Below are 10,000 nucleotides of genomic sequence, written 5' to 3'. Positions count from 1 at the left end.
AGTAGTAGTAGTAGTACCAGTACTAGTAGTAGCAGTAGTACCAGTACTAGTAGTAGTAGTAGTAGTAGTACCAGTACTAGTAGTAGTAGTAGTAGTAGTAGCAGTAGTAGTAGTACCAGTACTAGTAGTAGTAGTAGTAGTAGTAGTAGTAGTACCAGTACTAGTACTAGTAGTAGTAGTAGTAGTAGTAGTAGTAGTAGCAGTAGTAGTAGTACCAGTACTAGTAGTAGTAGTAGTAGTAGTACCAGTACTAGTAGTAGTAGTAGTAGTAGTACCAGTACTAGTAGTAGTAGTAGTAGTAGTAGCAGTAGTAGTAGTAGTACCAGTAGTAGTAGTAGTAGTACCAGTAGTAGTAGTAGTAGTAGTACCAGTACTAGTAGTAGTAGTAGTAGTAGTACCAGTACTAGTAGTAGTAGTAGTACCAGTACTAGTAGTAGTAGTAGTAGTAGTACCAGTACTAGTAGTAGTAGTAGTACCAGTACTAGTAGTAGTAGTAGTACCAGTACTAGTAGTAGTAGTAGTAGTAGTACTAGTAGTAGTAGTAGTAGTAGTACCAGTACTAGTAGTAGTAGTAGTAGTAGTACCAGTACTAGTAGTAGTAGTAGTAGTAGTACCAGTACTAGTAGTAGTAGTAGTACCAGTACTAGTAGTAGTAGTAGTACCAGTACTAGTAGTAGTAGTAGTAGTAGTAGTAGTAGTACCAGTACTAGCAGCAGTAGTAGTAGTAGTACCAGTACCAGTAGTAGTAGTAGTAGTAGTAGTAGTACCAGTAGTAGTAGTAGTAGTAGTACCAGTAGTAGTAGTAGTAGTAGTAGTAGTAGTAGTAGTAGTAGTAGTAGTAGTACCAGTAGTAGTAGTAGTAGTAGTAGTAGTACCAGTACCAGTAGTAGTAGTAGTAGTAGTAGTAGTACCAGTAGTAGTAGTAGTAGTAGTAGTAGTAGTAGTAGTAGTAGCAGTAGTAGTACTCACAGCAGTGCCCATCATGGTGTAGGACTTCCCGGAGCCCGTCTGGCCGTACGCAAACACACAGGCGTTGTATCCCTCAAACGCCGACTTCAGCACCTCCAGCCCCAGGTCTGAAAACACCTGAGACACACGTGACGTAACGTTAGCATTAGCATTAGCATTAGCGTTAGCGTGTTGTATGATATTCAGCCTGTTGTTGTTTTATTCTTTTTTATTTAACCAGGAAAGTCCCATTCAGACTAATCTCTTTTTCAGTCCAGGCCAAGTCTCATTATTTTAACTTTACAAAATCCAAGACCAAACATTTATCTGTAAAGTAAATTTTCCCCATAAATGTGACTTATATTTTTTCTTCAATATTATGCATTTTTTCTGTGGTGCGACTTATACTCCAGAAAATACAGCATGTATATGTATATATATATATATGTATGTAGTACTCAAAGTACACACAAAGTACACAAACTTCATATGTATCATTCTTTCTCTCAGATCCATGATGGACGACCAGACTCAGACTTATCCTGTGTTTGTGTCCAGGAGGTCAGACTGTAACGTCCTGATCACTGGACTCTCCAAACGAGAGACAGATCATCCAGAACATCCAGAACATCCAGAACACTGCTGCTCGGGTCAGGACTAGAACCAGGAAGTACTTCACACATGTGTCCTGTGGCTCCTGTGGCTCCTGTGGCTCCTGTGGCTCAGAGACTTTAAAGCAGCTCAGTGTGAACAAGTCTCTCCATGGACCAGCACCAAAGAACATCTCCCACATGAGCCACAAGAACCATCTCACATGAGGAGGACTTCAGGGACCGGCCTCCTGGTCCAGAGTCAGGACTAAACCTGGAGAATCAGTGTTTGACTTTTGTTCAGTTTAAACCTGAACATTCTTCCTGAAAATGTGACTCAGGCCTCGACTTTGACAAAGTACGAATAAACCTCCCTCTGCTCCTCCCTCTGCTCCTCCCTCTGCTCCTCCCTCTGCTCCTCCTAGTCCTGGTTTAGTCCTGGTTTAGTCCTGGTCTAGTCCTGGTTTAGTTCTCACCTGGTCCTGGTCTAGTCCTGGTTTAGTTCTCACCTGGTCCTGGTTTAGTCCTGGTTTAGTTCTCACCTGGTCCTGGTCTAGTCCTGGTTTAGTTCTCACCTGGTCCTGGTTTAGTCCTGGTTTAGTTCTCACCTGGTCCTGGTCTAGTCCTGGTCTAGTTCTCACCTGGTCTAGTCCTGGTCTAGTCCTGGTCTAGTTCTCACCTGGTCTAGTCCTGGTCTAGTTCTCTCCTGGTCTAGTCCTGGTTTAGTTCTCACCTGGTCCTGGCTGGTGAACCTCGGGCTCTTGGGGTCGGACGAGTTGTAGGAAAAGTCGTAGGTGAAAGTTTTGATGCGATCTCTGAAGGAGTCTCCAACAACTCCATCACACAACTGAGGAGGAGAGGAGGGGAGAGAGAGAGAGAGAGAGAGAGAGAGAGAGAGAGAGAGAGAGAGAGAGAGAGAGAGAGAGAGAGAGAGAGAGAGAGAGAGAGAGAGAGAGAGAGAGAGAGAGAGAGAGAGAGAGAGAGAGAGAGAGAGAGAGAGAGAGAGAGAGAGAGAGAGAGAGAGAGAGAGAGAGAGAGAGAGGAGGAGGAGGAGGAGGAGCAGCAGCAGGAGAGGAGGAGAGAGTCGATTAAACTTGTGGATAAACAGAATCACAAACACAAACTTTTCAAAACCTGAAAATCTAAAACATCAAAAAACAGAAACATTTAGACGAGACAGAAATGAAAAGATTTAGATTTATTAACAGAAATGTGTTTGTAGTAGTAGTAGCAGTAGTAGTAGTAGCAGTAGCAGTAGTAGTAGTAGTATTCGTACTTTAGTGATGGAGGTCTTGTTGTCCTCCATCCTGATGATGTTCTGAGCCGAAAGATCCATCTCTCTGAAAACACAAGAAAAACATGAAATCCTCCTGTCCCTGTGTGTCAGATGCCCTCCCCGTGTGTGTCAGATGCCCTCCCCGTGTGTGTCAGATGCCCTCCCCGTGTGTCAGATGCCCTCCCCGTGTGTGTCAGATGCCCTCCCCGTGTGTCAGATGCCCTCCCTGCACTTTCCTTTGGTCCTTCACAAACCGCCCCGTGACTCAGCGGGAGTCGAACCCGGACACACAGCGCCTAAACCCGGCCCCAGCCCGCTGCTCACCGCCTGTTCATGGGCCGGACCCGGACAGCCACCCGAACCGACGCCATGGCTCACCCCCGCGGCCTGGTCCGGCTCTGGTCCGGCTCTGGTCCGGCTCTGCTCGGCTCCAGAGGCCGGGTGTCCTCACTTCTGTGGACCCGGGGGAGAGCGCGCACACACGGCTCAGACTCAGAGCTCAGGGCGGGCAGAGGAGCGCAGATCCCGGGGACAGAGGACAGGAGGAGCCGCAGGGGCGAAGGTCGAAAAGATAAAGAAGAACAGAGTCTAGACCCGGGGCAGAGAGCAAAGAACAGCCCCGTGAGAAGAGCCCCATGAGCCGGCAGGATGTCAACAAACAGAGTACAGAGGCCCGGCAGGGACAAAACACGATTTAAGCTTCGACTTTTAAAGAGACAGGCGCAGAAAAATAAAGAATGTACAACACTGAAAGTTCAACACGTCCTGAGACCTGGTTTAGCCCTGGTTTAGCCCTGGTTTAGACCTGGTTTAGTCCTGGTTTAGACCTGGTTTAGTCCTGGTTTAGACCTGGTTTAGACCTGGTTTAGTCCTGGTTTAGACCTGGTTTAGACCTGGTTTAGTCCTGGTTTAGACCTGGTTTAGACCTGGTTTAGACCTGGTTTAGACCTGGTTTAGTCCTGGTTTAGACCCGGTTTAGACCCGGTTTAGACCCGGTTTAGTCCTGGTTTAGTCCTGGTTTAGTCCTGGTTTAGACCTGGTTTAGTCCTGGTTTAGACCTGGTTTAGTCCTGGTTTAGTCCTGGTTTAGACCCGGTTTAGACCCGGTTTAGACCCGGTTTAGTCCTGGTTTAGTCCTGGTTTAGACCTGGTTTAGACCTGGTTTAGTCCTGGTTTAGACCTGGTTTAGACCTGGTTTAGTCCTGGTTTAGACCTGGTTTAGTCCTGGTTTAGACCTGGTTTAGACCTGGTTTAGTCCTGGTTTAGACCTGGTTTAGACCTGGTTTAGTCCTGGTTTAGACCTGGTTTAGACCTGGTTTAGTCCCGGTTTAGACCTGGTTTAGTCCTGGTTTAGTCCTGGTTTAGACCCGGTTTAGACCCGGTTTAGACCCGGTTTAGTCCTGGTTTAGACCTGGTTTAGTCCTGGTTTAGTCCTGGTTTAGACCCGGTTTAGACCCGGTTTAGACCCGGTTTAGTCCTGGTTTAGACCTGGTTTAGACCTGGTTTAGTCCTGGTTTAGACCTGGTTTAGACCTGGTTTAGTCCCGGTTTAGACCTGGTTTAGTCCTGGTTTAGTCCTGGTTTAGACCTGGTTTAGACCTGGTTTAGTCCTGGTTTAGACCTGGTTTAGTCCTGGTTTAGACCTGGTTTAGACCTGGTTTAGTCCTGGTTTAGTCCTGGTTTAGTCCTGGTTTAGACCTGGTTTAGTCCTGGTTTAGTCCTGGTTTAGTCCTGGTTTAGACCTGGTTTAGTCCTGGTTTAGTCCTGGTGCAGTTCCTTCTTCCTGGCGCGTGGCGGCAGCAGCTGTTAAATTCACGGTCGTAGAGAATTGCGTCACTTCCGGGTTGTTTCCGCGTGTTTTCGGCTCAAACTCAAAAAACAGGTGAGAAAACTATTAAAAATACTTAATCTTTCACGTTTATTCTCGGATCTGTGCGGTACCGGGACGTACGGAAACACGCGGAGGTGAACGTGCCTCTGTGCGTCACTGCGCAGGGTTTAAATGAACATTTAGAGCGCGAAAAGAAAGGTTAGCCTCAGGAGCTAACTGTGGCTAATGAATGAGACGCACAAGGAACATGGCACAGGACTAAACCAGGACTGAACCAGGTCTAAACCAGGACTAAACCGGGACTGAACCAGGACTAAACCGGGACTGAACCAGGGACTGAACCAGGGACTAAACCAGGACTGAACCAGGACTAAACCAGGACTAAACCAGGACTAAACCGGGACTAAACCGGGACTAAACCGGGACTGAACCGGGACTGAACCGGGACTGAACCGGGACTAAACCGGGACTAAACCGGGACTAAACCGGGGTCTAAAGTACTTGCAGTAGTACTTGCAGTAGTACTTGTAGTAGTACTTGTAGTAGTACTTGTAGTAGTACTTGTAGTAGTACTTGCAGTAGTACTTGCAGTAGTACTTGCAGTAGTACTTATTAGTTTTCTTTCTGGTGTGTTTTCAGAGCTCAAAATGGACATCAGACCGAATCACACCATTTACATCAACAACATCAACGACAAAGTGAAGAAAGAAGGTGAGAAACACCTCCTCCTGTGTTTGGATTAAAGCTTCACTGTGTCATTTTTACAGTGGAGGGTCTGACACCTGCTTGTCTCCATAGAGATGTTATTGTTTAGCCTCAGTATGAATTATTATTGTTATGGCATCAAACATATTAAGAGGTCAGATCTGTGGAGGGGCAAGTCCACTCACAGTAGTGAGGTTTTTATTTTACAGGCAAAACAATCACATGTCCAGGAAAGTTACACAATGCAGTTTTAACTAAATACTGGGACTGTCTTCAAAAACAAGAGCCTATGGGACAATAAATAAACGAGTTTATCGTGATGAAAAGGGTCGACAATAATCGTACATTTTATATAATCACCAACAATTATTCATATTAATAACAACTTTAATCATTGTGACATAATTGTTACTCGCACTTATTTTGGCCGTGATAATCGTCACAGACAGTTTCAGTATCGTCCAGTATCGTCCAGTATCGTCCAGTATCGTCCTGTCTAATCTGTATCTGTCAGTTTTACCAACAGTGTTATTGGTTCTACTGGACAGTAGATTATTTAAATTGAGCCATAAACAAAACAAAATGGCTGACTTGTGTATTATTGGATGTTGGTTAAGCCTTTCCTCTGGTTGTATCTTTGATTAAATATAATATAAGACTTTTTAGAGGCTGATTTTGACCTAGAACGTCTCATAATGTTTGACCTTTTCTTCACACAAAGCCGTTCTGTCTGTGAAGGATAAATTAGGATAAAATTCAAATTAAACAGATCATTTCAGTAAAGGTCGTCTCATTGTTCCATCAGTTCATAAAAGTTCATACTGTGGTTCTGTCTGTTGTGTGTCTGTTGTGTGTCTGTTGTGTGTCTGTTGTGTGTCTGTTGTGTGTCTGTTGTGTATTTATTTAGTTTAAATTTGTACATTTGAGTATCGAGTCTTTTCGTTGGTATCGAAATCCAGTTTGAAATTTTAGTATCGTGAAAGTAGTGACTTTTCTGTAAACAAGATATTAACCTCCTCTGTGTGTGTGTGTGTCTGTGCGTGTGTGTGTCCCCGTGTCCCCCGTGTGTGTGTGTCCCCCGTGTGTGTGTCTGTCTGTGTGTGTCCCCGTCTCTGTGTGTGTCCTCTGTGTGTGTGTCCCTTGTGTGTGTGTGCATCCCTGTGTCCTCCCTGTCCCCCCCTGTCCCCCGTCCCTCAGAGCTGAAGCGGTCCCTGTACGCTCTCTTCTCTCAGTTCGGGCAGGTCGTGGACATCGTGGCTCTGAAGACGATGGCGATGAGAGGACAGGCCTTTGTCGTCTTTAAAGAACTCGCAGCAGCAACAAACGCCCTGAGACAACTGCAGGGATTCCCCTTCTACAACAAGCCCATGGTGCTCCTCCCTGCTCCTCTCTGCTCCTCTCTGCTCCTCTCTGCTCCTCTCTGCTCCTCTCTGCTCCTGTGTGCTCCTCTCTGCTCCTCTCTGCTCCTCTCTGCTCCTCAAAGCTCCTCAAAGCTCCTCAAAGCTCCTCAAAGCTCCTCAAAGCTCCTCTGGTTTAGACCTGGTTCGGTCTTGGTTTAGTCAAAGACTGTCCTGCTCCTCTGGCTCTCTGCTCCTCCTGCTCCTCTGGCTCTCTGCTCCTCCTCCTCCTCTGGCTCTGTGCTCCTCCTCCTCTGGCTCTGTGCTCCTCCTCCTCTGGCTCTCTGCTCCTCCTCCTCTGGCTCTGTGCTCCTCCTCCTCTGGCTCTCTGCTCCTCCTCCTCTGGCTCTCTGCTCCTCCTCCTCCTCGGGCTCCTCCTCGGGCTCCTCCTCGTCTTATTTAAAGTGTTTTTGTTGCAGAGGATCCAGTACGCTAAAACCGACTCTGAAATCATCTCCAAAATGAAGGGAACGTACGGAGACAAAGAGAAGAAGAAAGAGAAGAAGAAGAAGGCTCAAGAGGCAGCGGCCAATCAGAACAAGAGACCTGCCCAGGTGAGCTGTGGGGGCGGGGCCTGGAGGTGTAAGGAGCAGTGTGATTGGTCTAACAGGTCCACACAAACCACATTTACATCTCCCTGTTCCCTTTTATTGTTTTGAAAATGCCGTCTTTGCCCCAAACAGCGTATTAACATGTTTAATTAGTTTCACTTTCATTTTTGAGTCCCACCTTCTCCTCCTGACCCTGAGGAGGGGAGAGATCGCTCCATAAAACATCTGGATGACATCTGAAACATCTTGTACGTTTTTTTTGGATGAGGAAACAATGTTCTAACGCGGTAGAACGTTTTCTGTGTGTCCAGAGAAAAAGACAAAAGTAAAATCTATCACTGGACAAAATGTTGTAGGATGAAGACGTTTAGCTGCTCGTCCAAGACCTGACCTTGGACGAGCAGCTAAACGTCTTCATCCTACAGGACACTCCTTCAGTTCTGGTCAGATTACTCACACTTTTGAGGTTCAGATTCTTAAAGCTGAGGCTTGAGAACTAACTGTTGTTTTGTCCTCGTCAGATCCCGGTCGCAGCCCACACACCTGTGCAGGTACGTTCTGCTCTTCATACTTGTGTATTTAGTGTGTTTCAGTGTGGTAATAAACATGTAGTAACTGTGTAATAAGTGTGTAATAACGTCATGATGTTCAGGTCCCGGACAACCCTCCAAACCACATCCTGTTCCTCAGTAACCTCCCCGAGGAGACCAACGAGATGATGCTCTCCATGTTATTCAACCAGTGAGTACAGGACTGGGACTGGGATTAAACGGGGACTGGACTGTGGACCGGAACTGGACCGGAACTAGACCGGAACCCTGTCTTAGATTATGATTTCAGAGCAGACACAAGCACAAAATGTCTGCTCTAAAATTATAACAAATCTCTGAAATTCCAGTTAAATAGTCCAATAAATCAGATTTAAAAATAACTGGACCAGGACTGACCTCCTCCTGACCTCTTGACCTCTTGACCCCTGCTCCTCCTCTGACCTCCTGACCTCCTTTGCCCTTCAGGTTCCCAGGCTTTAAGGAGGTGCGCTTGGTTCCGGGGAAACACGACATTTCATTTGTGGAGTTCGAGAGCGACACTCAGGCCGGAGTCGCCAAAGACGCTCTGCAGGGCTTTAGGATCACAGCCACCTGCGCCATGAGGATCTCCTACGCCAAGAAGTGACCCTGAACGCACCGCCGGAGACCCGACCCTGAACGCACCACCGGAGACCCGACCCTGAACGCACCACCGGAGACCCGACCCTGAACGCACCGCCGAAGACCCGACCCTGAACGCACCGCCGAAGACCCGACCCTGACCCTGAAGGCACTACCAGCTCAAACGCGTGGAGCGTCTCAGGCCTGGGACATCTTTCATCTTTCACAATAAACCTGCTCAGAGCATCATGTTTAGTTTAGGCTTTTATTTTGTAGGGGTCACAGGAAGTGCACAGGTTTATTTAACACTTGTATTTTAAATTTTCTTTACCGTTTTTGGACGCCTTGACCTCAGAACTGTCGACGTTAATTTGTTTTGTAAAAATTCTGCCTTTGTGATAAATTAGTTTTTTTAAAATAAAATGTAAAACACAGATTGCGTCTCTTTGTTCCTTCAGGGCCGTGTTTGTCAAATCAGGACGACTCCATGATCCACTCGATCAAAAGCTTCACCGCTGTGACTCTTTTCTGAAACCTGATTGAATACTTTTAATACTTTAAGTTAGAATGTACTTAAAAGTTATCAGAGCTGAAGTCTGGACCATGTGACAAATAACGCTGCAAAATTCACTTGAGCACAGGTCTTCTGTTTTCTGTAACTAAATATATTTGAGAATAGATTAATTTCGTTGGGGCAGCGCTGCTACGGCCCCTGGTCCAGAGACGCTCCTCGTCCCACAGCGATGGGGGCGGGGCCTGGGTCTGTGTAAAGTCTCTGAGTTCACTGAGCCACAGACCTGGATGTGGAGGACACAGGAGGTTTACAGCGCCCCCTCATCTTACCATTGGTCTCTCTCTCCTCATTCTCCTCCTCCTCCTGTTCTCTCCTCCTTTTTTCTCCTCCTCCTTTTTTCTCCTCCTCCTCACTCTCCTCGTTCCTCAGGAGTCGGAGCAGTATTTTCAGGTGAGTGCTTCGTGTTTTTCTTGTGCGTTTCAAATACTTTTACTCACATTCTAAAGTAACATTATTATTGTGGCTTTAACTTTACTTTGAAATCGTTAAGTTAAAAACGATACTTTTCTGTCACGTTTCCTTAAACCTGTAGAATGTGCTCGTTCATTTTACTCCAATTATTCACCAAACACTGTTCTTTATGTTTTAAACTTTTGAAAAGCCCAGATTTTATACTGTCTCCTTCACTTTAATAAACACACACGGGGGCAGGGCATCTGACACACGGGGGCAGGGCATCTGACGCACACGGGGAGGGCATCTGACACACACGGGGAGGGCATCTGACACACACGGGGAGGGCATCTGAGTTTCCAGTTTGACGCGGCTGTGGCAGATTCCTCAGAGTCGTGTCAAACTTCACCAAGAGACTTCACAAGAAAGTCCAGACTTCATCAACAAGTCTGCGGATCTGAACCGGACTAAAGGGGGTCCATCCAAGGATCTGAACCGGACTAAAGGGGGTCCATCCAAGGACCTGAACCGGACTAAAGGGGGTCCATCCAAGGACCTGAACCGGACTAAAGGGGGTCCATCCAAG

General features: G+C 46.6%; 3 protein-coding genes across 4 annotated transcripts in view; 2 read left to right on the top strand and 1 right to left on the bottom strand.

The window, feature by feature from the left end:
• Positions 1–3,489, bottom strand: part of kif16ba (kinesin family member 16Ba) — a 25,147-nt gene extending 21,658 nt beyond the window's left edge. For both annotated transcript variants that reach the window (XM_055222308.1, XM_055222307.1), the window contains exons 1-4: positions 3,139–3,489; positions 2,815–2,878; positions 2,272–2,385; positions 970–1,086 (exon numbers count right to left, since the gene is read on the bottom strand). In XM_055222308.1, coding sequence (XP_055078283.1) covers positions 970–1,086; positions 2,272–2,385; positions 2,815–2,878; positions 3,139–3,185 — 342 coding nt within the window. In that variant the 5' untranslated portion in view covers positions 3,186–3,489. The remainder of the gene's footprint in view (positions 1–969; positions 1,087–2,271; positions 2,386–2,814; positions 2,879–3,138) is intronic.
• Positions 1–10,000, top strand: part of LOC129456303 (zinc finger protein 271-like) — a 102,664-nt gene that overhangs the window by 75,129 nt on the left and 17,535 nt on the right. The gene's annotated exons all lie outside the window — the stretch shown is intronic.
• snrpb2 (small nuclear ribonucleoprotein polypeptide B2) lies at positions 4,599–8,861 on the top strand. The gene is made up of 7 exons (XM_033967552.2): positions 4,599–4,694; positions 5,283–5,354; positions 6,546–6,718; positions 7,165–7,299; positions 7,818–7,847; positions 7,949–8,037; positions 8,313–8,861. The coding sequence occupies exons 2-7, from the start codon at positions 5,291–5,293 to the stop codon at positions 8,470–8,472; spliced, it is 651 nt and encodes a 216-aa protein (XP_033823443.1). The 5' UTR covers positions 4,599–4,694; positions 5,283–5,290; the 3' UTR covers positions 8,473–8,861.

The sequence above is a fragment of the Periophthalmus magnuspinnatus genome, chromosome 1 (assembly GCF_009829125.3).
Source record: "Periophthalmus magnuspinnatus isolate fPerMag1 chromosome 1, fPerMag1.2.pri, whole genome shotgun sequence".
Classification (NCBI taxonomy): Eukaryota; Metazoa; Chordata; class Actinopteri; order Gobiiformes; family Gobiidae; genus Periophthalmus; species Periophthalmus magnuspinnatus.
The sequence above is the reverse complement of the archived record's forward strand: the minus strand, read 5'-3'. Positions and strand labels throughout refer to the sequence as shown.

Coding starts and splice junctions, on each gene's coding strand:
- snrpb2 (XM_033967552.2), top strand. CDS start 5,291: ATGGACATCAGACCGAATCACACCATTTACATCAACAACATCAACGAC. Junction 5,355..6,545: donor CGACAAAGTGAAGAAAGAAG/GTGAGAAACACC, acceptor CCCGTCCCTCAG/AGCTGAAGCGGTCCCTGTAC. Junction 7,300..7,817: donor AGAACAAGAGACCTGCCCAG/GTGAGCTGTGGG, acceptor TGTCCTCGTCAG/ATCCCGGTCGCAGCCCACAC.